The sequence below is a fragment of the Phyllobates terribilis genome, unplaced genomic scaffold (assembly GCF_046119375.1).
Source record: "Phyllobates terribilis strain yellow unplaced genomic scaffold, ASM4611937v1 Scaffold_2__4_contigs__length_985480577, whole genome shotgun sequence".
Classification (NCBI taxonomy): Eukaryota; Metazoa; Chordata; class Amphibia; order Anura; family Dendrobatidae; genus Phyllobates; species Phyllobates terribilis.
Genome location: NW_027362762.1, coordinates 200959760 through 200987534, shown reverse-complemented (window position 1 = coordinate 200987534; position 27775 = coordinate 200959760). Strand labels below are relative to the sequence as shown.

At 43.8% G+C, this 27775-nt stretch overlaps 1 protein-coding gene and 1 long non-coding RNA gene across 2 annotated transcripts in view; one reads left to right on the top strand and one right to left on the bottom strand.

Annotated features, from left to right (window-relative positions):
* Positions 1-4057: 4057 nt before the first annotated feature.
* On the bottom strand, positions 4058-10878 carry RND1 (Rho family GTPase 1). Its single transcript, XM_073663790.1, has 5 exons — positions 10659-10878; positions 9323-9410; positions 5431-5540; positions 5183-5317; positions 4058-4828 (listed from the first exon to the last, which is right to left on the bottom strand). Exons 1-5 carry the CDS (start codon positions 10776-10778, stop codon positions 4583-4585), a joined length of 699 nt encoding a protein of 232 aa, XP_073519891.1. The 5' UTR covers positions 10779-10878; the 3' UTR covers positions 4058-4582.
* A 103-nt stretch (positions 10879-10981) lies between these two features.
* LOC141251152 (uncharacterized) overlaps positions 10982-27775 on the top strand; it is a 35308-nt gene continuing 18514 nt past the window's right edge. The window contains exon 1 of the long non-coding RNA XR_012313061.1: positions 10982-11027. This is a non-coding gene — a long non-coding RNA (uncharacterized lncRNA). The remainder of the gene's footprint in view (positions 11028-27775) is intronic.

The window sequence follows — 27775 nt, the reverse complement described above, 5'->3', positions numbered from 1 at the left end:
AAAAAACATGTATTTAAAAAAAAAAAAAAAAAATAAATAGTAGTCTTGCAATTTTCATACTGGCCACTAGGACTTTTTTTTAGACTCCGCTTTCCAGTCCTTTCATAAAGCGTTTTCAGCAAGATCCTTAAAATCAGAGGCAGAATTAAAATGACAGGTAACCCCCCTATACACAGCTGGTCACATAGGATCCATCAATCATAGCCAGTAATGTCACATCTGACCCTGCTCCCTTTCACAATGACCTTAGCGAATGCTCATTAGATGCTTTAATACAAAAGATCAGGTCAGAGTCTGGTCATTGAACTGGAGCTAATGTACGTGTGTTATTTCCTGAAATAAAAGCTAGAGTCTAAAAAGAAAGTACCAGTGAAAATTTAAAGATTTCTAATCTTTTAACAGAGAATGTGATATGGGGACAAAAAATAAAAAATTCCCATTTAAACAAACAGGTCATTTTCTGCTCAAAAACTTTCAGAAAATGACCTGTTTGTTTAAATCGGGATTTGTGTGTTAATGTATTTATCTTTCCTTTAAGACCAGAAGCTTTCCCAAATGAACACTTTAAAATGGAGATTAATGTAGTCTGAATAGTTACAGTAGAATACCTTTATGTAAGCAGGTTTCCTCGCAGGATAGCATACAAGGGTCTTCTGAAAACATGGAAATAAATGCCATGTAACCATGATAACCTTAAGATAATCAGCAGCAATACCGATCCATTTAACAAATACAAGGCTTAAACTATATTACAACTTGTTTTATGAAGGTCAAACATCTTGTGATGCAACAAGTATCCAGGACGCTCCAGCAGGTTTGAATTCATCCTAAGAAACTTTATAATTATGATACCAGGAAGACAATAAAAATCTACATTAATACATGTTTACATGTGGCTTTAAAGTTCCAACAGGCATCAACTTGTAAAAGGCCCAATTACATGGTACAATTTATGCCCCTAATGAATGCCAGCCAACTACACAAGTCATTTGTTGCTGGTTTATGAGCAGATTCACACAGGGGTTGAGGATGGGGCAGAACAATGACAATGTCCGTACTGTTACCATACAGCAAGCACATTGTCGGCAGCACATACAGATGTACTGCCAATAATAATTTAATGGACGCCATAAACGATCCATTCAGACAAGTGTTTTGCACGATACCACGGCCTGATCTCAAACAAGATTTTTTTTTTTTTAATGAACTTGCATTTTCCAGTTGGAGGGGTAGTGGCAAAGTCATCAGGCCCATTGTCTGAAGCAGACAGTTTCCCTCTTTTTATTTTTTAAAAACACAATACTCCGTTGTCTTTAGTCATATCTACATCAGCTATTGTACTGCAGTTTAAGGGGTTAAATTTTGTGCTGCCTAAATAAAGGTCCCAGTCTGCATGACTGTATGATCTGTTATACGTGTATCTTCTTGGGCACCTTGATTACACAGGGGTGAGCAGATTCTCCTATGCTTGATAATTTGACAGTTTTGGTCGAATTAAAGGGCATTTATAAATCTTGTTAAAATTTGTACAGTGGTGGCCAAAAGTATTGGCACCCCTGCAATTCTGTCAGATAATACTCAGTTTCTTCCCGAAAATGATTGCAATCACAAATTCTTTGGTATTATTATCTTCATTTAATTTGTCTTCAATGAAAAAACACAAAAATAATTGTCCTAAAGCCAAATTGGATATAATTCCACACCAAACCTAAAAAAGGGGGTGGACAAAAGTATTGGCACTGTTTGAAAAATCATGTGATGCTTCTCTAATTCGTGTAATTAACAGCACCTGTAACTTACCTGTGGCATCTAACTAAATCACACTTGCAGCCAGTTAACATGGATTAAAGTTGACTCAACCTCTGTCCTGTGTCCTTGTGTGTACCACATTGAGCATGGAGAAAAGAAAGAAGACCAAAGAACTGTCTGAGGACTTGAGAAACCAAATTGTGAGGAAGCATGAGCAATCTCAAGGCTACAAGTCCATCTCCAAAGACCTGAATGTTCCTGTATCTTCCGTGTGCAGTGTCAAGAAGTTTAAAGCCCATGGCACTGTGGCTAACCTCCCTAGATGTGGACGGAAAAGAAAAATTGACGAGAGATTGCAACGCAAGATTGTGCGGATGGTGGATAAAGAACCTCGACCAACATCCAAACAAGTTCAAGCTGCCCTGCAGTCCGAGGGTACAACAGTGTCAACCCGTACTATCAGTCGGCGTCTGAATGAAAAGGGACTGTATGGTAGGATACCCAGGAAGACCCCACTTCTTACCCAGAGACATAAAAAAGCCAGGTTGGAGTTTGCCAAAACTTACCTGAGAAAGCCTAAAACGTTTTGGAAGAATGTTCTCTGGTCAGATGAGACAAAAGTAGAGCTTTTTGGGAGAAATCATCAACATAGAGTGTACAGGAAAAAAAAAAGAGGCATTCAAAGAAAAGAACACGGTCCCTACAGTCAAACATGGCGGAGGTTCCCTGATGTTTTGGGGTTGCTTTGCGGCCTCTGGCACTGGACTGCTTGACCGTGTGCATGGCATTATGAAGTCTGAAGACTACCAACAAATTTTGCAGCATAATGTAGGGCCCAGTGTGAGAAAGCTGGGTCTCCTTCAGAGGTCATGGGTCTTCCAGCAGGACAATGACCCAAAACACACTTCCAAAAGCACTATAAAATGGTTTGAGAGAAAGCACTGGAGACTTCTAAGGTGGCCAGCAATGAGTCCAGACCTGAATCCCATAGAACACCTGTGGAGAGATCTCAAAATGGCAGTTTGGAGAAGGCACCCTTCAAATATCAGGGACCTGGAGCAGTTGCCAAAGAAAAATGGTCTACAATTCCAGCAGAGCATTGTAAGAAACTCATTGATGGTTACCAGAAGCGGTTGTTCGCAGTTATTTTGGCTAAAGGTTGTGCAACCAAGTATTAGGCTGAGGGTGCCAATACTTTTGTCTGGCCCATTTTTGGAGTTTTGTGTGAAATGATCAATGATTTGATTTTTGCTTCATTCTCGTGTGTTTTTTCTTTGCAAGCAAATTAAATGAAGATAATAATACCAAAGAATTTGTGATTGTAATCATGTTCAGGAAGAAACGGAGTATTATCTGACAGAATTGCAGGGGTGCAAATACTTTTGGCCACCACTGTAGGGCCATTTATTCACACATGCACTATCACAATTTTCATCTGCAGTCTGGCCACAGCACTTTTAGCATGAACATTATGTATTAATGCCATATTTCCTGGGACTAAGAACTAACAAGCAGGAAGTTGACAACTCCCTGCCTGTTCTGCCCAGTACAGATCTCTGCCAGCACAGAGTGGTCACAGACCGCTCCTGCCAGTGATTCAGCAGCCTCCACTGATGTCATGTTGACAGAGCAGTGGCTTCTCTTCTGCTCTACTAATGGGTGTAACTACCGATGTCATGCTGATTGACAGCTGGCTCCCTGCTGCCCAAATGTGGGGAGCAGCCTGTCAAGCCTACTCAGCAGAAAAGACTGGAAGAGGAAGAACTGTTCTGTTGACATGGAGCCATTGAATCCCTGGAAGGAGCTGGTGTCTGCTCAGAGTCAGTGTCAGGTAGAACAGGCATGTAGTTAGCTAGGACATCCATGTGCTCTACTGAAACAGGGATCAGCTCCATGTAATTAAGAAAGAAAAAAAATCTCCATGGGCTGTAGACTGAGGAATAGTTTTGGAGACATTGATTTTTTTAGGACACTTTTCCACAAGACTCATGGCAATATACTCTCAGACTGGGTGTGGTGGCAGTGCTTCCTTGTTCATTGAAATGCACATGAACAGCAAAATGTGGAACTCCCCCTGTCAAGCCTTTAGCTCAATATGTAATCCGTCACCTCTAAAGTTGCAATGAATATCTTTAACTAATAAAGAAAACATCACATGTATAGCTGAACTGTATGCATGTGTCTTTAATTATGTGGTAGTGAGGTAATCTTGCAAATCCAACACGAGATTGCTGCAAGGTTTCCTTAAAAAAAAAAAAAAAAGTTTATTTATGCCACGCCAAGATGTTCTGAAATTAACAAGTCCAGATTTGTTTCGCCTATATATTTTCAATAAATAAATGTAGTGTCACAGATCAAGCACACAGATTTACAGTTGATTAAAATAAAAAAAATATTTATACAGTCTTCACAGCGCAGGGAAGAAAACCACTTTAATCAGCAGTTTCACCAACAGCTGCTACCTATACAATAATGTACAGGCATGAGTACCACAGGGTTAACACTGTAATGATAATTTTCTGGCAAGTCCAGGGAGTTGGCCAAGGTATGGGAAGGGATAATTCTACTGAAAGCAGCCTATTATGTTAGTGGTCTCCGGACATCCTCCAACATTTGGATTTCAACTCCACCTTTCATGTGCAATCAAGTCTTTGTGCAAATTTTTTCAGCCCTTCTCCCAAGCCTCTGTGCCAGCTCAATCCCTGGGGGTGAGGCTACTGCGCTCAGGATCTTCACCCCCGGGCCCGGCGTTCTCTGCCAGTAATGATAAAGAACGCTGGGGAATGTCCAAAATCTAATACAAGAGTCCATGTTTCATGCCAGTCATGCAGCCCTACATCAGGCAACAGCTCTTGGCCTTCTCTTTCTTGAAGGTGGAAGAAATTAATTCAGAGCGACTAGGCAAATTTAAGAGTCTCTTGGATAAACTCCGGACAGGGCTTCTACGGTTGGGGGGTGTAGGTTTAGACAGACACAGTGAGGATGCAGAGCGGAATATGCTGTGCACACTTTTTTCTGACGTGAAGGCTGAACACTCTAGATAGCTCTCAGCTCCTAGTTGCTTGGCAGCAGCACATCCCTGGAAATAAAGAGAAGATATTAAAAAATGGTGAACCGTCTACATTTATCCATTAGCCTTGTACCTTTGCATTATGGTACTTAACGCCAACTTTACAAATTCAGTTCATGTGCCCACAAAGCTTCATGCTACCACGAACAATGAAACACAAGGGAATCCAACACTAAATGCATAATTTCGACTTCTAACAAAGCATTGCAAATCTGGCACAAATACCAGTTGTTAGCAGACCAAGTACAGTCTTCATGATGAATTACTACAAAATAAACTGCAATAAAGGTCATAACCAACAGATCAACAATTCATGGCAGATTTGATAAAAGTCATGTATTTCACATTGAATTGTGCACAAACCTGTTCATATGACACCGGAGTCTGTTTCTGGTTGGACAACTCCATAATTGTGCTGAGGTCAGTTCGTAAGTCTGTTTTGCAGCCTATCAGAAGTATTCTTGTGTTGGGGCAGTAGTCCACAATTTCTGTCTTCCACTAAAAGGATACATAAAGTCAATATAAATGTAATGATCTTTAGCATGGATTTTACCAGTATACATACATCTGCCTCTACGGACTTCATTCAGCAGAAAACTGAAAATACCCACCTTCTTTAATGCACTATCAAGGCTTTCTGGTCGGCTTACATCAAAGCAGAGCAGTACAGCATCAGAGTCACTGTAGCAGAGGGGACGGACATTGTCGTAATAAGGAGAACCTGTCGAGAGAAGAGATAAATGGTCGTCATGTGTGAAGATCAGAGACATGCTTGCTACAATTCACACTGAATGCAGAAATACATTTAATTGTAATTAAGTTCCATTTGCTTTCTTCTTTGCATTTTTTTAAATTCACAATTATTCACCCATATGTACCTCAGTTAATTCAATCTTTATTGGAAAAAACTATTATATAACGAACAGCCCCTACTACACATGCCATAGAGGAATTTGGGTTATTTGGTTACAGCAACACTTGTAAAATACACAAGTGGCTCCACTGTATACTGGAAAGCTATGCAAGTTATGCACAGACTACTATACTACAAAAGACATTTTTGTTTAACAGATTACATAAAAGCTTTTTCTGTCATTGCCATTCATGGTTTTGTCACTTTCTAGCTCCAGGAAACAGACTCATAGTTATTAAGCAAAAGTTGATCCACCAGCAGAGGTGACCAATGTTGTATAGCCAAACATTACAAGTGGTGTTGAGCCACAATACATGTATCAATGTCATGTAAAATCCATTTTATGCAATCATTTATGGCAAATTATTAACTAGTAAGAGAAAAAAAAATGCAAAAAAAATAAAAATGGAAATCTTAGTGCAAGAACAAATGGAACTGGTTTGGCAGTGATGAAACACCAATAGATTACACCATGGTCCATGGAACCAAGCTCTGGAGATATGGTCTCTAAATTCTGCTCACCATCATATAGGTGTTACCTTGGAATCTAGTTTTAGCAAATAGCCTATTATTCATCTATTACTTCCAAAGAGCCACATGATGGGAACAATGGGAAAGATTTGCCTTTCATTCTACCATTATTGCGTTTTCTGAAAGCTTTTTGATCTAGACTGAGCTTGAGAACTTCAAGGACAAGTTGGCTACTTAGGCTGTGAACATGGGTAAGTAGGACTGGAGCAATCCTTCCCAGAGGAGGCCAATATAAGAGACAACAACCTTTGTATAGAAGAGGTTTGGGAAACCACATCAGTTTAATGACCTCCTGAAAGAAGGGGCAATCATGACTTTTCCAGCAGAGCATGCCAAGTGAGCCACCATGTACAAGAGCCTTCTCAATTACTTAAGAGGCCAGAGACAACGAGTAGCTCTTAGAGCAAAAAGAAATTAAGTATGGGAGTTTGTGGGTATGACGCCTGGACAGCACCCCTTAGGCACACACAGGGCACCAGAGCTGCAAGTCGTAAGCTTTCCCCACTTCACCCTCCCATGCAGGTTTCAGCTCGGCAGCTTCGTGCTTAGAATAGCAAATACCCCCTCCCTGACTAGGAGAACAGTTTCCATAGCAACAAGCCCAGACCAATCCTGTTAGGGGACAGGAGGCTGCAGACTATCAAGACATTCAATATAGAAATATGTACGATAAGGACGTCACCATTATAGGTGCTCCTATTCTGCGCCAGGGTTCAATAGTAGCATTAGTGTCAAACATTTCTGAAAATCCCAGCTGCACCTGGCAAACATCCCAAATGCACAGGATGAAACATCACAACATATAGGTCATGGTTAAATATACATTAGGAGCAAAGTTCCAAATATCAGCTATATACCAAACATACAAAAGGATGGTGAAAATTTTAACTTCGTAATTAGTTACAGCAAATAATTTCATCCCAAGTCCTGGCCGTCGACCTGGCATAGCCAGTGTACTGTTCAAGGACTGGCTGGTGCCTGCTGCATCCCTTCCCCTGGGGCTCTTCGGAAACTGCGTAGCTGAATGTACAATTCTGAGCCACACACTGGCGAGAAGATTCCTGCCACTGATCTGCAGCATTGACTAGACTGGCTGTGCATAGCAAATAGCCAGCACTGCACCTCTGGAAAGGTAATCCAAAATCAATGGCACAAGGGCCTGTATTAAACTGCTTAGAAGATGACAAGATTAAAGATGCACAGGCTAAGGAGACGTTTCCAGTAAATACACAAGATGAAACTGAAATCTGTCTGAACAGGAGGGTGTAGTGTATGATTATATACCAAGCCATCTACTTTAGGTCTCACATTGGTCTCCAGAAAAGTCATGTTTCAACCAGTCTGGTTAATTTTTCCAGTATAGTGTAGGCAAATCAGAGTGCTTGTCAACTGGAACAAAGCAAAGTGTAATGGGACAAATTTTCTACAGGAGACCCATGTCATGGCATGCATATTACAAATATCTTAGGGTCATATTAATAGGATGAAAGAAAAAAAAATTGTCCAGGAACATTTTACTGTTCTAGTACAAACTGGTGGCACTAAAGGGTAGAAGAGCAGCAACATGGTGTGCCTAAATAGCCAATATAGTCAAGGATGTGCATAAGCAATCTATTTTCTACAGGAAATAAGCAGCCACGTTGTGCGAGGGTCCTACAACCAATGGATGGACAAACCTTTTAGATTCAGAAGAAAAGGAACACTGTTTACACAAACTTTGGAATGTGTAATAAAATATTTTTGTTGCAAGGTTTATTGTAAAACTAATAAACAAAAACATCCCAGTGAATGAAGCCATAAAACAAGAAGTGAGGGAAAGGACATAAGGAGATTGGAGTTTTTTGGAGCAACATTTATGAGAAAGAACTATGCCATCTAATTAGCAGTTACAATGTGGATCTTAAGCATGGAAATGACCAATAGGTGTTGGCCACCAGTGGCTCCCATTCACATTTCCCTGAGGGCAGTTTCAGGCTTGAAAGACCAACTGAACAGCACCCAGCAGGCAGCACCATAAACCTTTCATTATGGCCCTGTTAGCACAACTGAAAAGGAATGTAAAAAGCCCTACACTTCATTCCCACCTACAATTGTCCACTCCCTCCAATACTGCAAGGTTAGCACATGGCTAGGACATATCATAGGGCATGTCTGGGCCCAACACCAAGAAGGAGCACAACTATTATAGAACACATTGCCGCTTTCGTAAAAAGCTTTGAAATGTGCTTCGAGGAATCTCGAGTAACATTTCTGAAGAGGGGATTTTAGCCTTGTATTAATACCTTAGGGTAAGGTCCAATAATGCAGGCAACATGGGCAGTCATAATCCTAATTGTAAGCACAACCCAGGATAAAGACGGACAGCAGACATTAGCAGCACTTGTCTTTGTAGCCATTTGTCCACCAATCACCAATGTCCTAAAGCCAACAGCAGGGTAAAGGCAAGGGTGTCAGTCTAAATAAAGATGGCAGTTCAGCACTTCCTTCCTGTATCTGAGCAAGCAAACATTTGCTGTTGCTGCAATAAGATTGGTCAAAACAAAAATATTCTGGGAAGAGATTCTCCTGAGCAAGAATCATTAGCTATGAAATATCTAAAATTAATAATTTTCTTCCCCAACACTTACACAAACCTCCAAGACTTCGCCCTACACCAGAATACATAACTCATCCTGCACATGACATTGGAGGATAGGTCAAGGGTCAATTTGTCATTTTGTTTTCTGCGACTAACGAGTTACGCCTCATTGAAAATTGTAGTCGTACAACATTCCCAATTATAGTCCTGGGATAAAGTGATCTCATGTCACACGACATGCCCACAAGTCACTCTGTAGCCCTTGGACTAAAGGAAGTCATTTTTTTAATTAAATAAGAGATAGTTATAAACGCTAGCTTAACGGTTTATACATTTAGAAAAAAAAACACAGCCATGCAATACCATCTATGTTGGCTGCCTGTAGCATGGAAGAGCTTAGGCAGAATGAAGCTTTATATGAACCCCCTTTAATTATGAGATCTTAAAGACAGAATGATGTTGCTCCTTGCAGCATACATACCTGATGTGTCCCATAAGCTGAGCTCCACTCGATTCTCCTCCGTCTCCAAGCTAGCAGTGTAGTTTTCAAACACTGTGGGTACATATGTCTAGAAACAAGAGACACACATATATAGCTTACTGACAACACCGCAGCCAACAGAGATACTTCAGTGCAACAGAGCAGTGATAGGACATCATTGCAGCCAACACAAGCACAGGGAGTTGACACCTACGCAACACAATGGAACTGCGGGCAATAGAGCTCGCTGACACCACTGCAGCCAACGCAAGCACACGTGTCTCGATGGCACCACTGCAACATACAGATATTGATACGCAAGGCAAGTGCACCACACAATAAGACAATCCAGACAAGCAAGACAAAGGAGAAAAACCAGAGTCAGACTTCAGAACAGAAGATCTCAGCAAATATTGACATTTCTGCAAATTCCTGACAACTGAAACACTTATCTGCTCAATTGTTTTACCTAATTCAGATAAGAATATTGTGACCATTGTGAGATGAAGGACGGGCAAACAATGCATTGTTACAATGTCACAGGTAATGACACCATGCACAATAGCCATAAACTGGGGGATAGAAGAATAGTGCACACACAATCAGCATTCACACCAACGCAACATGTAACCCTGGGGTGACTCTGGATTCTCAAGGTGACAAATTGACCTTTATCTCTCTCCCCCCCCCCCCCCATTTTTAGGCTTTGTGGTCTGCAACACACACACACACACACACACACACACACACACACACACACACGTCCCTTCATCTCAATATGAAACAGCACAAAGGATTGCACCCTAATAATCCGCCACAAAGCCTTTGTTACAAGGAGCAGAACTTCACACCAGTGCCCATCATGTGTGACCCAACAGCTGCCCACAGACGGCATCATTCTCACATTAACCAAGGGTCCCATAAACACCACCAATTAGAATTTACTAATTATGGTTAGTGACCCATCAGACAACCAGGCCAGAAATGAACATTTGCAGAATATAATGGTCTGAAATGACAATTCGATAATAAAGTGGTATACAGGCATCACACATGGGCATCTTGGTGCCACCACATACACTAATAGCACCCAGCAGAATGGCAAGTGCCAGGACAGAGCATCGGAGTATGCAGCCGGAGATGCTGGCACCAATGCCGGGGAGCGGAGGGCTGGAGCCTGGGATTAATGCAGTCACAGCCCAGTGCACTGGCATCTCAGCAATGTCACAGGCTACATGGGAAACTGGGCACCGGGGTTAAAGGGCACCAGTACAAAGCCCCGGAGAGGACACCGAGCTGTACCCCCACTACGCAGTGCCCCCAGAATGACACGCACCTCAGGGTAACAGTCCTTCGCCAGCACTTGTAGCATTGCTGTCTTCCCACAGTGCACTTCTCCGACCAGCACCAGCTTGCACCGGACCACGGCGGGCTGAGGATTCCTTCTCTCCTTCATTGTACTGCGGTAACAGCTCAGGACGCGGAGGATACAAAGTGGCTTGGCTTCCAAATAACGACACAAAGACAACGCACGAGAATCCAGCGGCGCTACTAAGCCTTCTAGCCACATTCCGCCGTATATATAGGCAGCTCCCCGCCAATCACAAGGTGAGGACTCAGAGTCCGCGGACCAATCCGCGGCCGGCTCTGTGGCACGCCCCACCCCCTTAGTGTGATAACCCGCAGTCCAGCTTCGTAATGAAAGGTATGTAGTGTAAAGTGTGGTGGCATACAGTGTGTGCCCGGCTGGCAGGGTGTAATGTGTGGTGGCATACCGTGTGTGCCCGGCTGGCGGGGTGTAATGTGTGGTGGCATACCGTGTGTGCCCGGCTGGCGGGGTGTAATGTGTGGTGGCATACCGTGTGTGCCCGGCTGGCGGGGTGTAATGTGTGGTGGCATACCGTGTGTGCCCGGCTGGCGGGGTGTAATGTGTGGTGGCATACCGTGTGTGCCCGGCTGGCGGGGTGTAATGTGTGGTGGCATATCGTGTGTGCCCGGCTGGCAGGGTGTAATGTGTGGTGGCATACCGTGTGTGCCCGGCTGGCGGGGTGTAATGTGTGGTGGCATATCGTGTGTGCCCGGCTGGCAGGGTGTAATGTGTGGTGGCATACCGTGTGTGCCCGGCTGGCAGGGTGTAATGTGTGGTGGCATACCGTGTGTGCCCGGCTGGCAGGGTGTAATGTGTGGTGGCATACCGTGTGTGCCCGGCTGGCGGGGTGTAATGTGTGGTGGCATACAGTGTGTGCCCGGCTGGCAGGGTGTAATGTGTGGTGGCATACCGTGTGTGCCCGGCTGGCGGGGTGTAATGTGTGGTGGCATATCGTGTGTGCCCGGCTGGCAGGGTGTAATGTGTGGTGGCATACCGTGTGTGCCCGGCTGGCGGGGTGTAATGTGTGGTGGCATACAGTGTGTGCCCGGCTGGCAGGGTGTAATGTGTGGTGGCATACAGTGTGTGCCCGGCTGGCAGGGTGTAATGTGTGGTGGCATACCGTGTGTGCCCGGCTGGCGGGGTGTAATGTGTGGTGGCATACAGTGTGTGCCCGGCTGGCAGGGTGTAATGTGTGGTGGCATACAGTGTGTGCCCGGCTGGCAGGGTGTAATGTGTGGTGGCATACCGTGTGTGCCCGGCTGGCAGGGTGTAATGTGTGGTGGCATACCGTGTGTGCCCGGCTGGCGGGGTGTAATGTGTGGTGGCATACAGTGTGTCCGGCTGGCGGGGTGTAATGTGTGGTGGCATACAGTGTGTGCCCGGCTGGTTGGGTGTAATGTGTGGTGGCATACAGTGTGTGTCCGGCTGGCGGGGTGTGATGTGTGGTGGCATACCGTGTGTGCCCGGCTGGCGGGGTGTAATGTGTGGTGGCATACAGTGTGTCCGGCTGGCGGGGTGTAATGTGTGGTGGCATACAGTGTGTGCCCGGCTGGTTGGGTGTAATGTGTAGTGGCATACAGTGTGTGTCCGGCTGGCGGAGTGTAATGTGTGGTGGCATACCGTGTGTGCCCGGCTGGCGGGGTGTAATGTGTGGTGGCATACAGTGTGTGCCCGGCTGGTTGGGTGTAATGTGTAGTGGCATACAGTGTGTGTCCGGCTGGCGGGGTGTAATGTGTGGTGGCATACAGTGTGTGTCCGACTGGCAGGGTGTAATGTGTGGTGGCATACAGTGTGTGTCCGGCTGGCGGGGTGTGATGTGTGGTGGCATACAGTGTGTGCCCGGCTGGCGGGGTGTGATGTGTGGTGGCATACAGTGTGTGTCCGGCTGGCGGGGTGTGATGTGTGGTGGCATACAGTGTGTCCGGCTGGCGGGGTGTGATGTGTGATGGCATACAGTGTGTGCCCGGCTGGCGGGGTGTGATGTGTGGTGGCATACAGTGTGTGTCCGGCTGGCGGGGTGTAATGTGTGGTGGCATACAGTGTGTGCCCGGCTGGCGGGGTGTGATGTGTGGTGGCATACAGTGTGTGTCCGGCTGGCGGGGTGTGATGTGTGGTGGCATACAGTGTGTCCGGCTGGCGGGGTGTGATGTGTGGTGGCATACAGTGTGTCCGGCTGGCGGGGTGTGATGTGTGGTGGCATACAGTGTGTGTCCGGTTGGCGGGGTGTAATGTGTAGTGGCATACAGTGTGTGTCCGGCTGGCGGGGTGTAATGTGTGGTGGCATACAGAGTGTGTCCAGCTGGCAGGGTGTAATGTGTGGTGGCATACAGTGTGTGTCCGGCTGGCGGGGTGTAATGTGTGGTGGCATACAGTGTGTGCCCGGCTGGCGGGGTGTGATGTGTGGTGGCATACAGTGTGTGCCCTGCTGGCGGGGTGTGATGTGTGGTGGCATACAGTGTGTGCCCGGCTGGTGGGGTGTGATGTGTGGTGGCATACAGTGTGTGCTCGGCTGGCGGGGTGTAATGTGTGGTGGCATACAGTGTGTGCCCGGCTGGTGGGATGTAGCGTACGATGGCATACAGTGTGTGCTCGGCCGGCGGGATGTAGTATACGATGGCATACAGTGTGTGCTCGGCTGGCGGGGTGTAATGAGTGATGGCATACAGTGTGTGTCCGGCTGGCGGGGTGTAATGTGTGATGGCATACAGTGTGTGTCCGGCTGGCGGGGTGTAATGTGTGATGGCATACAGTGTGTGCTCGGCTGGCGGGATGTAGTATACGATGGCATACAGTGTGTGCTCGGCTGGCGGGGTGTAATGAGTGATGGCATACAGTGTGTGCCCGGCTGGCGATGTGTGATGGCATACAGTGTGTGCCCGGCTGGCGGGGTGTGATGTGTGATGGCATACAGTTTGTGCCTGGCTGGCGGGGTGTAATGTGTGATGGCATACAGTGTGTGCCTAGCTGGCGGGGTGTAATGTGTGATGGCATACAGTGTGTGCCCGGCTGGCGGGATGTAGTGTACGATGGCATACAGTGTGTGCCCGGGTGGCAGGGTGTAATGTGTGATGGCAGGGTGCACGGACCGGGCATTGGTGGTGCAGTATTGGACGCTGACATCAGTGTGACAGACAGGGTGGTGCTTCACTATGGAGAGAAGTGATGGCCGACATTCAGCTTTTCTATACACCTGCATGTCTACTGTGCTAACATAGGGGTGAGCCCTCCACATCCCTGTATAATAGCACCAGGGCTCCCTGGGGTCGGACCTGGCACAATGATGGCACTATTAAAACTGTGCTGGATGGAAGCGGCCTCAGTACTAATGGAACCCTATGGAAATAACAAAAATGTTCCCACTGTGGTCCCATAGAGAAGTGTAGGGCAGATGGCCACATGGTCAGCCTGAGCCACGTCAAGAGCCCCAACTACTGAGACCAGAGGTGTGGCCGCATAGGATACAGAACTGCTAATAATCCCGCTGTGGGGTACTGCGCCGTGCCAGTGTGGGGCATCTGAAGCCATATGCAAATCAGCCTGGATGTGCACTGAAGGTGGGTCATGTACTCGTGCACCATGCCCCAATGCGCTCTCAGGCCAATCTGCAGAAGACCTGGCCCTTGCCATAAATATGTACAATTATCAGCAGAGTCCCTTGTTATGTGGTGTAACCGTGACACACAGACTTATAGGGCCAATAATGGTGGTGAGCGGCCAGGCAATGGCAAACGTTTACAATTTACAAACATAAAAGGATAAAGACGGCACTGACCACCGACCAATGGGGTTTTCTTCTTTAGTACCGCCAATTCATTAACAGTGGAGAGCAGCAGGACACGTCTAAGGTGACGGCTGCTTTGCTTCACCCTGAAGCTTCAGAGTTAACGCTGACTTTATTCTTCTGTTTTTGGAGATTGGGTGTAATTTTTTTGCCTGGTGTAAATACTGCTGTTCTCCTGAATGGCATGGTTTATGTTATGTTTTTGTGCCCCTCTTCCCTGTATATAAATCTTTGGTTGTAAAACAACTGGGCATGATTTTCAAGAAAAGAAGATTTGGTGACCACGACTACTTGGCTAACAAGACTAGATTTACATACAGTTATATGAAAAAGTTTGGGCACCCCTATTAATCTTAAGCTTAATGTTTTATAAAAATTGGTGTTTTTGCAACAGCTATTTCAGTTTGATATATGTAATAACTGTTGGACACAGTAATGTTTCTGCCTTGAAATGAGGTTTATTGTACTAACAGAAAATGTGCAATCTGCATTCAAACAAAATTTGACAGGTGCATAAGTATGGGCACCCTTATCATTTTCTTGTTTTAAATACTCCTACCTACTTTTTACTGAGTTACTAAAGCCCTTTTTTTGGTTTTGTAACCTCATTGAGCTTTGAACTTCATAGCCAGGTGTATGCAATCATGAGAAAAGCTACTTAAAGTGGCCACTTGCAAGTTGTTCTCCTGTTTGAATCTCCTCTGAAGAGTGGCATCATGGGCTCCTCAAAACAACTGTCAAATGATCTGAAAACAAAGATTATTCAACATAGTTGTTCAGGGGAAGGATGCAAAAAGCTGTCTCAGAGATTTAACCTGTCAGTTTCCACTGTGAGGAACATAGTAAGGAAATGGAAGAACACAGGGACAGTTCTTGTTAAGGCCAGAAGTGGCAGGCCAAGAAAAACATCAGAAAGGCAGAGAAGAAGAATGGTGAGATCAGTCAAGGACAATCCTCAGACCACCTCCAGAGAGCTGCAGCATCAACTTGCTGCAGATGGTGTCACTGTGCATCGGTCAACCATACAACGCACTTTGCACAAGGAGAAGCTGTATGGGAGAGTGATGCGAAAGAAGCCTTTTCTGCAAGCACGCCACAAACAGAGTCGGCTGAGGTATGCAAAACCACATTAGGAGAAGCCAATTTCTTTTTGGAAGAAGGTCCTGTGGACTGATGAAACCAAGATTGAGTTGTTTGGTCATACAAAAAGGCGTTATGCATGGCGGCAAAAAAACACAGCATTCCAAGAAAAACAGTTGCTACCCACAGTAAAATTTGGTGGAGGTTCCATCATGCTTTGGGGCTGTGTGGCCAATGCCGGCACGGGAATCTTGTTAAAGTTGAGGGACGCATGGATTACACTCAGTATCAGCAGATTCTTGACAATAATGTCCAAGAATCAGTGACAAAGTTGAAGTTACACAGGGGATGGATCTTTCAGCAAGACAATGATCCAAAACACCGCTCCAAATCTACTCAGGCATTCATGCAGAGAAACAATTACAATGTTCTGGAATGGCCATCCCAGTCCCCAGACCTGAATATCATTGAACATCTGTGGATCATTTGAAGGGAGCAGTCCATGCTCAGCGACCATCAAACTTAACTGAACTGGAATTGTTTTGTAAAGAGGAATGGTCAAAAATACCTTCATCCAGGATCCAGGAACTCATTATAAGCTACAGGAAGCGACTAGAGGCTGTTATTTTTGCAAAAGGAGGATCTACTAAATATTAATGTCACTTTTCTGGTGAGGTGCCCATACTTATGCACCTGTCAAATTTTGTTTGAATGCAGATTGCACATTTTCTGTTAGTACAATAAACCACATTTCAAGGCAGAAACATTACTGTGTCCAACAGTTATTACATATATCAAACTGAAATAGCTGTTGCAAAAACACCAATTTTTATAAAACATTAAGCTTAAGATTAATAGGGGTGCCCAAACTTTTTCATATAACTGTACAAGGAAGAGGTGCTCATATCTCAGGATCGGAGAGATGTAGGAAGAAAAGAAAAACAACACCAGATTCAGGACAACAGCGGCATTTACACCAGGTAAGAGAATGACATTAAGGCCACGGCCCCACTATCAGTATTTGGTCAGTATTTTTTCTCAGTAGTGGGAGGCAAAACCAGGAGTGGGTGATAAATGCAGAATTTGTGACTTGTTTCTATTATACCTTTTCTCTGATTGTTCCTCACGTGGTTTTGTCTCCCATTCCTGAGAAAAAATACTGACCGAATACTGACCAAATAGTGATAGTGGTGCCATGACCTTATGGCAAGTGACTGGTCCTCTTTAAAGCTTGATTTCTTTCTGATGTCTGTTGGATTATTACAAAACAAGTGTCATTTTTATTGTATCAGGAATCATAGAATGTTAGAGTTGGAGGGGAAAATAAAAAAACAATGAAAATTTCTCCTTCACTCCTTTCTCCTGGTCGTTCCTCCACTTGTGTCATAGAAACATAGATTGTTAGAGTTGGAGGGGACCTGCAGGGTCATCGAGTCCAACCCCCTGCTCAATGCTGGATTCACTAAACCATCTCTGACAGATGTCTGTCCATCCTTTGTTTGAAGACCTCCATTGAAGGAGAACTCACCACCTCTCGTGGCAGCTTGTTCTACTCATCCATCACCCTAACTGTCAAAAAGTTTTTTCTAATATCTAATCTGTATCTTCTCCCTTTCAGTTTCATCCCATTGCTTCTCATATTTCCATGTGCAAATGAGAATAAAGCTGATCCCTCTACAGTGTGACAGCCCTTCAAATATTTATAGATAGCTATTAAGTCTCCTCTCAGTCTTCTCTTTTGCCAGCTAAACATTCCCAGATCCTATAATCGTTCCTCGTGTAACACAGGTGCCAGAATGTAATGCACAGAGACACAAGGTGGGAACAGTCAGGGTTTGATATAACCACTTTATATGTATAACAATTATTCTGAAGGTGGGTTAGTAACAAGGGTAATAAACAATAATTTGAAATAACAATAAGAAGTATTTTCAGTGAATAACAGTAAAGTTCTTTGCAAAAGTGTGATGCACCCAGTCGTGGGAGTCACCACATAAGTTCTCTTTGTATGGCCCTAGCAGGGGTCACCGGTTCTTCCCGCTAGGCCGCAAGTCTCTTCCGAATAAAGTCTATCAGATCTTGTTTAGCCTCCCACGCACCAACCGGCCCCCACCCAACCTGAGATCCTAATCCCAACTGTACCGTAGACGAAAGTTGGAAGTGACAGCCCTGTTCACTTGCGTGGTTCCTCCGCTACTGCTGGCGTGTCTCTCCTGTCGCAGTCTTCTCTCAGATCTTCTCAGTTTGACCGTCAACGGTAGTCTCTCACACATGGGGTAAGGGGATTCAGACCTCGGCTCTTGCCTGGCGACGTCGGGTTCCGGGAACTTACTCAGCGCAGAGCGCAGGTCCAGACTCTGATCAACATGCGCAGAACTCGGGACACTTCTGTGAGGAGTCCGGAGCTTATCAGGAGGTGTCCAGCTCTTGTGCAACGCAGGCCCCTGGCTGAGTCCTGTCCTGCTGGGCTCTGCAGTACGTCTGGAGCACGTCTGCTCCACTCTGCAGCCTGGCGCCAACTCTCCTTGTGGCTTGGCGTGCTGGACTTTTATATCCAGGAAATCCTTCCTGAAGGTCACATAATCAGGTCCGGCATCTGAATTTGCTCTCCCTTCAACTCTTCTAGCACAACTTGGTTCCGCTTGATTTCGCCTGGCCAGCAGAGGGCAATCACTTCTCATCACTGGCACATCCTGCAAGAGTACTCCTGATGGTTCATTGCCTTCTACTACACTCGTAGGACATAGTTTGCAGTCCGCTCACCATCCTGGTAGCTCTTCTCTGAACTTGCTCCAGTTTTTCAATGTCTTTTTTTTTAATGTGGTGCCCAAAACTGGACACAGTATTCCAGATAATCTCGGACTAAGGAGGAGTAGAGGGGGATAATTACTTCACGTGATCTAGACTCTATGCTTCTCTTAATACATCCCAGAACTGTGGACCTACGGAGCCATACAGTACTAAAATCGTCCTGACAGGTCCCCCTTAAAACTTTTTAAATTTACTGTTGAACTTCTTGATCTGTTCATTTCAAGTATGACATCCCTGTGTTGTTATCTAAGGCTTTGTATACATGCACAGATCACAAAACTAATGGCCCTCCCACATATTACACTAAAGTCAGCCGAAACCGCCAATATCGGTGGGTTTGGCCGACAGTCTAATGTGTTTGGGGGCCTCCTGACTCTCCCCAACACATGAGGAGGAGAGAGATAAGGATTTGGCATATCCGATTTCAGACTGCTCATCTTTTTGTTAACATTGAGATAAACCGGTGCCAGACGAGTCTGGCAGTGACTCCCTCATAAAGAACACAGGAGGACTAGCTCCAGGAGCGCGCGCCTGTGTATGGAGGTGTCAAATCTGATAGTTAGTAGGCTGAATGATCAGCAGAACTATCGGTCGGGCAACAGCCGTTTATGGAAGCTTAAATACTATGATCACATAACTAAAGACAAAACCCCACTTTAGTTAGCAGATAACTCAGGGCTATTGGACACCAGGAGAAAGGGCGAAAGTCATTTCTTAATTTCTATTAGGCGTTTTCAACAAGCTACCTATGACCTAAGTCCTGGACAACCCCTTTGACATGCTTAGCCTGATCAGTCTTGTATAAACAGAGATTTCCTCTCTATCACATTAAAGATATTTCCACGCTGCGGATTTACAACATGATTGCGATAACATATGAGTGGTTGTTTGCTTTCCCTATTCCGTTGACCTTGTTGCTTTTAATTGGACATCGGTGACCGATCTTGACGCCATTGTGCGTGAGCCCTTTAGAGTTTTAGATCATTAATCTGAGATGTAAAAGTGTCCTCCATAAATTGTGTGACTTAAGGACAAGTTTACATTGATCAGCGACTTTATGATGATGGCATTGTACAGAGACTGTAAACAGATCAGTAACAGATGTCTCTTCTTTTCTACTTTGTGTCAATGAGCCCTAAGGCCTGTAAACCAGTTTTTCCATACAATTACATCTCTACATTACAATTAATCAGTTGTGTTTATTTTGTTATTAGTTTAGTGTTGCCTGATTATAATACTGAAACCTAGATTACACTATATCACCAGGAGAGACGCTAACATTTTGGGTAGTCCGGCATGTTGAGGTTTTATGTAGAAAGACAATGGTGTAATTACCATATAGCAGCCTTCTGCAAACAATGTCTCTCTATGGCCTGGTCAGAGTATTCATTGGAACAATGCAGTCTGAATAACGAAAGAACGATGGCACCAGTGTATGAAATAACAAGACATGATCCAGTACAGGACTGTGGCTGCAAACAGTGAAAAATGTAAATATATTAGAAACTGAATGCAATAATGATCCAGTTTACAACAATCAATTGGGTCTAGGGGTATCCCATGTCTCCCTAGATGGAATTCCACATATCCAACCCTTTGTTCCCATGAGAGATTACCACTGTTGTGGTGGTTGGTAGCGACTTAAAGGGGTTTTCCCACGAACAAAAGTTCATTTTAAAAATTGTCTGAGTCTGACCGTGTATGGAACATACCACAGCTCCTCGGTATGTTCCGTACATGGTCAGACACAGACAATTTTTAAAATGAACTTTTGTTCATGGGAAAACCCCTATAATTACAAGATAATTGTGACCGTGGTCATTTCACTATCTTACTGTGTAAACATGCGAAAAGAAAAGAAAGGGCGCATGTGTAGACTCACAGGGCTAGTTAAATAATTTAAAAAGTGCCAGTACACTCACCTGTGATGGTTGTGTACGTCTACACAACCAAGATTAAGCGTGTGATTAATGAGGCTCCGGGTCACCTCTATTTGTAGTACCGTCCTGTCGGTGTTTGCCTCGCAACTCCGTGCTCCTCAAGTGGTCACACGATCCTGCCGGACCAGATACCACGTCACCGCAGGTCCTCAGTAGTTTAACCCGGAGGCTGGATAACCGCAGGTCCTCACATATCCAAATAGACCAGGCTGCTCCTGCCGCTTTGGCTCCGTATGGAGATATTTCACAAGTAAACAATGGTGCAGCGGTCTCAGGGAGCGCCAAAGGAATACTGGACAATTTAATAGATGGCAACCGACTTTTATTCTTCCTCCAATACCACTGCCACAACGCGTTTCAACGGTCTAAGCCGTCTTCATCAGGTGGGGTAAAGGAGAATGTTACAATGACAGCTTTATAAAGGGGTGGTAGTTTACATAATTTAGACCACGTGTTGTAATCAATTAACCCTTTCATTGAAAAACTCCATATAATGCATTCTTAACCAATTAACCTCTTATTTCTCAGTCTACCACCCTACACGTGCCCTCCGTTCTGCAAATGACTTGAAACTAAAATCCTCCATAATCCGAACTTCCCACTCCCGTCTCCAAGATTTCTCGCGTGCTGCGCCAATTCTCTGGAATGCACTACCCAGGACAGTTCGATTAATTCCCAATACCCACAGTTTCAAGCGAACCCTAAAAACACATTTCTTTAGACTGGCGTATCACCTAAACACACTCTGTCCATCCCAGCTTTCCCCCATATTAAAATCTTCTTCAACTTCGGGTTCAAACCAACCATGCACATAAAAGCCTCTGTCAGGACTGCACACATACTGGCTGGCGACCAGTCCATGTATTATTATTTATCCTATTCAGTATATCAAGGCTGCATTATACAATATATGTACTTTTTACCTTTTGTGTCTCCCCCACTTCCTCATAGACTGTAAGCTCACGAGCAGGGCCCTCACTCCTTTCGATATGAGATATGCTTATTCTGTATTGTCTGTATAAGTCCCCCCTAAAATTTGTAAAGTGCTGCGGAATATGTTGGCGCTATAAAAAATAAACTATTATAAACTATTATTATTATTATTTCCCCTGGAAACAGCATTGTGCAATAAAAAATACCTACATGGATTCATAAAATCACAATTCTTAGTAAAAACTTCCTGCCCAGTGATTGACAACTATCTGTGTGTGCACTCTTATACAGGGAAGGCTGTCAGTCGCTAATAGGACCACCTACTTGACTGAAAAGTCCTAAAAGAGCAGAAGTTTAAAGGAATAAAACACAGGTTATACTGAATAGGTTTCCAACAAACCTATATATCAATCTGCTCAGCTCTTCTGGCTCTATAACATGATGCCTGCTTTTTCACTGTGACGGGTTCCCTTTAAATCTATGTCATATAGACCCCATCAGTATTTTCACTGGCACTTATTGAAGTGACCTCACACTTTTGTTTAGACCAGAGTGGTCACCACTAAGGAAGATACTCACTACCATACTGAGGCCATATTTTGTGAATTACCACCACAATTTCCAGCCTACTGTTAATTTAGGGCATGGGGCCAGGAAGTATATATACGTATCCAATATGTGTGTGTGTGGGTATTCCCTAACAGAATTCCCAGGGTATGTTCAGCTGTCACTGGTTTGTTGTGTCATTTATATGCACAATACAATATATGTGCAGGAGACTATGAAAACCCTATCCCCATGGCCTCAGTGATTGGCACTGCTGTTTTTCAGCCTTAGGTTCAAATCCCACCAAGGGCAACAATTGTAAGGCTATGTTCACACTAGGTGCTTTTTCAGCGTTTTTATTCTGCAGCAAATCCTGATCTTTTGGCAGCAAAGAAGCTGCGTCAAAAACGCAAGTTTTGGTGCGTTTTTGCTGAGTTTTTGGTGTGTTTTTCAGGATCCCAAAGTTCAGCTTTGCTTAAACCACAGAAGCTGGAACACAGGTCACCAATGCAAGACATATGTGAAACCATATTAACCAGAATTACAAATGTAACAGTGGGGGGAGGTGAATTGTTCAGGAATAGTTTTTCTAAGACACTGGCAGTACATTGAGTTGTAAGACACTTTATTTTCACACTATGGTCTGCCATTGAGTTGCTCAGAGATTGTTTAATTTCATACATCTGTGGGCCACGGGTATTGTTCAATCTCACACCTAGCTCAGCCAATGTTTACTTTGCACACATCACTAATTTAATTAAACTGTCCTAATCCAAACTGCCATCTCAGGTGGCCAAGACAAGATGGTAAAATCACAAAAATAAATTAGTTTCACATACTGCTTTACTTGCTTTTTTCCACTAAAAATGCAGCAAAACCTGATAGCTATGTTCACACTAGGCATTTTTTCACCACCCATTACTTTCAATGGAAACCCCCCCAGAAAAAATGTTGAAAGAAGTGACATGCTCTATTGTGCAAAAAAACGTTCAAAGCAAAAAATACTGATGACACAAAAACCAATGTGTGTGCATGGGATTTCTGAAATCTCATAGACTTTGCTGGTACTGTAAAATGCAGCTGAAAATTTGCATAAAAAATGCATTAAAAAATGCTGAAAAAACACCTGGTGTGAACATAGCCTAAGATGTTTTCATGTTCTTCCTATGGGTTTCTTCCCACGGGTTTCTTTCCACACTCCAAAGACATACTGAGGTCTAAAGCACTGTGGTATATATACCGCTATATAAGCATGTAAAATTAAAATAAATACGTAAATCATCACACAGCAGAAAAAAATTAGTGCAAAAATCAGGGCATACTCTGGTTATTAGAATCCACACAGCAGCTGCTTGCTGCACAAGAAAATATTATTCTTAGGTATTATCCAGACATGGAGCTTTTGATCAGCAAAGGGTTAAAGGTTCAGTAAGGTTATCTACAATCATGTTAAGAACAGATGAGACACTAAAATATCTCATGTTGTGTTAAATGACAAACTCAGTTCCATTACATCTATATATAGACACAGAAGTACTGTATATACACACACAGGTATGTGCAGGGCTAAATATGCACTCAAGACAGTAGTGGAAAAGCATAAATTCCTCCTGACTTCAGGCCAGCGCTTTATTTCATGTAAACAGTCACAGCTTTGCTGCATAACTTGGCTCGGTGTCCTTGATCTTTGCTTCCGTAAGGTGTGTGCAACATTCTGGGCATTTGGGACTTTCACAAGGATGGAAATTAAAAGTGGTTGGAAAACATCTCATATGAGAGTTTCCCTTCTGAGTTCCTGTAAAGGTGAGAGATGACAATATAATTGTTGTCAATATTCCAGGAACACGTTTGGGCTATTAACTAATTTGGTTTCTGATTCATCACGTTTTCTAGAAGAGGAGATTTAACAAGCTAGGAGATGACACACTTATCTCCGCAAAATTGTTTGTACTTCATTATGGATCCAGCCTCACAGTTTACAACTGGCAGCAGATTGGGTACCGGCCACTATGGCCTTTGTCCCAGCAGAATAATACATGTTTCAGTCATATAAAGTTTAAAATATGACATCTAAATAATCATATATTAGTATACATCTACAGTTAAAAGTACTGGACAACCCCTTTAAGCAAGATGAAGATGAAATGATCTCTAAAAGGCCAAAAGTTAAAGACACATTTCCTTTGTATTTTCGGCAAAAAATATATGTTTTATCTTTTACATTTTAAAAATTACAAAAAGGAAAATGGGCCGATGCAAATGTTTGGGCACCCTGCATGGTTTGTACCTAGTAGCACCCCATTTTGAAAGTATCACAGCTTGTAAACGCTTTTTATAGTCAGACAATACTCTTTCAGTTCTTGTTTGAGGGATTTTTCATGCATTTTCCCTTGGAAAATTCTTCCAATTCTGTGAGATTCCTGGGTCGTCTTGCATGCACTGCTATTTTGAGGTCTAGCCACAGATTTTCAATGATGTTCAGATCAGGTAACTGTAAGGGCCATTGTAGAACCTTCAGCTTGCGCCTTTTGAGGTAGTCCATTGTAAATTTTGATGTGTGTTTAGGATCATTATCCATTTGTAAAAGCCATACTAAACTAATGATTTTGACCTCCTGAATTCAAATCTGACAATGAAAATTTTTAGTTGACTCTTGTTTCTATGATATCAAAGAATTTTCCTTTTACTGCTACATATAATTAATACATAAAAGTTTCAGTGCTTTGAAACAGTATTATTTTTGCAAGTATAAAGATGAAGAATATTTTGTTATGCCAATTTTTTCATATTTATTTAGAGGAAACTTAGCAACAATTCAAAGAACTAAAACTTTACTAAACACTATTGCGAATTATAAGTAGTTACAGAAATTGCCCTATAATATTTGGTCCTCGTTCAGTGACGACTCTTTTTTGCTTGTCTCTTGTACTCCTGCATTGGATCAGCTCTTACAATTGTCCAATAGTAATCTGCAAGCATTGATGAATTCCATTTTCCTTGATATCTTTTCTCCATTGTCTCAATATCTTGGTGAAATCTCTCACTGTGCTTGTCGCTCACTGCTCTGCAGCTTGGTGGAAAAAAGACTAGATGAGAATGTAAGAAATGAATCTTTAAGGACATTTTACAGCCAAGATCCTTATGTTTTGTGGAGATTTTCCACCAACTCTTCACAGTTATATGCTCTTGAGTTACTCTTAATGTGAATTCAACTCATGTTGCCGGCAGCAAATGGAGAAACGCCTCATCTTGCAGAAGCTTACGAATCTGAGGTCCAATAAAGACTCCATCCTTTATCTTTGCTTCACTCAACTTTGGAAATTTATCAATGAGATACTTGAATGCTTTTGCATTTTTATCCATTGACTTTACAAAGCTCTTCATTAGGCCCAACTTGATATGCAATGCTGGTAACAAATTCTTATGTGGGTCAACAAGTGCTGGATGCAGAGCATTTTTAGTACCTGGCTGAAGTGAATGTCGGAGAGGCCAGTCTCTTTTATTGGAGTGATATTTTCTTGCATGACTATCCCACTCACACAGAAAGCAGCAGTACTTTGTGTATCCACCTTGGAAACCAAGAGGGAAACCACCTTTAAGTCACCACAAATGTTGATCATAGTTCAGGCACCTAAACAGCTGTTTCATATTGTCATAGGTTTCTTTCATGTGGACTGCATAATGAACTGGAATTGAAGGTAGCACATTGCCATTGTGCAGCAAGACGGCTTTTAGGCTTGTTTTAGATGAATCGATAGCAATTGGTAATGTGATCGGTTGGCTCTCTCCAGATCATTGGGACTGCAAAAGGCATAGATTGCATCTTCCCATGCAACCACTTGGTAAGATGTGATGCACATCTATTGCAGAATATGTGTTGATCCCAACTCTTGTCCTGATCTCCTATTCTGCAGCCAAAATACAGGTTGTAGGCTTTCTTTATCATGGTAGTCAAGTTTCAACCTTGGTGACGCAAAAGTGACTTCTCCGCATATGTAGCAAAAACTATCCGGTTTGTTAATGTAGGAACAAGGCATATCTAAAAAAAAATATAGAAACATGCCAATGTGCTAAGAAATTCTAATAAATATTAAAAATAGAAACACCTAGAGGAGGCTGCATTTTAGTAGAAACACCACGGACTTCATATTTTACAAAAGGTTAGACTAAATGCCACGTAAAATATTGCTAATTGCTGCATGATCAATAATTTTCTTGAGCGTTGCATTCTGTGTCCACACGTTCTGCAATGTTAAATCAACTTCTTATATAGGGTGCAACGTAGCATAATGCAGATTTGTCTGTTTCCATTTCCAGTGACGTTTTTGTATCATGCATACCAACAGACAATCACCAAATTTAATTACAGATAAGTATTCAGAGTGATCATTCTAAGGACTTGCATATATGGTGATTACAGACAGCAGGGTACTGAAACTTGAGCTACTGTGAGTACCAAGTAGTTTACAGTACACCGATGGTTAAAAGGCTGTAAAGCTTTTGTTAAGTAAAATGTTAAACTATGTGCACACTTTGAGAATTTGCAGCAGAAAAAAACATTGCGTTTGTAGGAAAAACGCTGTGTAAAATACGTGCTTTCTCTAATGCGTGTTTTTCCCATTCATTTGAATGGGTGAAAAACGCTGGAAGAATTGACGTGCTGATTTGAAACAAAAAAACAAACAAAATGCAGTTAGTTCAAATATTCAAGGAGAAAAATAAGCAGCATGTGTATGAGAATTCAGAAATCTCATTGACTTTGCTGGTTCTGTAAAACACAGTTTTTTTCTGCGGGAAAAAAAATGTATAAAAAATGCTGCATGTGAGCAAGTCCTTAAATAATTCTTATTGCTTATATAGCACGATCATCTTCAGTAGCGCTTTACAGACATTCCCAATGATGATAATCTTATTGGGGTCATAATCTACAACAGAGCTTTACAAACATTATCATCTCGGTCCCCATTGGGGCTCACAATCTACATTCCCTATCAGTATGTCTTTGGAGTGTGGGAAGAAACCAGAGAACCCGGAGGAAACCCACACTGTGTCACCCAGGGGGAATATAGAGGACTCGGTACCCGGGCCTTTTACCTTGTTTAGGAGGTCACAGCAGTCGGCTCCCGGGCCCGTACTCTGGGGTCTCTCTTGAAAAAGGGGTTTTAGTGTACAGTTTGTCTCGTGACGCCACCTGTGGTTTCCGGTAATGGTTACCGGCGCTGCTGCAGACCTCCAGGGGGTGATGGGATGGCAGCTGAGATGTTTCTGCTCCCCACAAGCAGAGTGGGCCCCCGGGGCAGTGTAGGTGCAGATGGTGGTGATGCTGGGACTTGTGGTGCAGGAGAGATGGCGCAGCGGAAATAACTGACAGAGGCATTGCAGTGCAGTCATCCGAGTTTTACTCACAGTTCTTGTTCAAGGTTCTCAGGTACACTGTACGGGTGTCAGCCTCCGGGTCGCACTGCGTCCACCAAACCAGGGGTTCAGCGCTTTCTCAAATATATCGGGAGCACTTGACGGAACCCCGCTTTCTTTATGTTCCTTACTAGACCAACTTCTCGCGCTGGGTCTTTTCCCTCCTGCCCTGCGCTTCCCACACTCAGTCTCGCTCGGGTGCTCTGAAGTCCCTTCTGGGCAACCTGGAGTTCCCGGACCTGCTTGATGCCCTTCACAGTGACTAGGGTGAGACTGCGGCGACTGCACCATGGAAGTGCAGAAGCCTCCGGTTTTTCCAGCCGCGACTTGGAGTAACACGGCTGGGCCAGGGACCGGTCCCTTCTTGCGGCCTGATCCCTCTGACACCTGGCAGATTCGGGGCGTACGGGTGCCGTCCTGCACTCACCGTACCCCCTGGGATCCCTTCTATAAAACGGAGCCTTTCTCCTCTGCTCCCCTCCTGGGCCTCTATTACTAGGCCCCATTTGTGGAGCAGAGCTCCTGAAGAGACTCTGCTCCCCTTACTACTCACTGACTGACTGTCCTCACTGACGTAC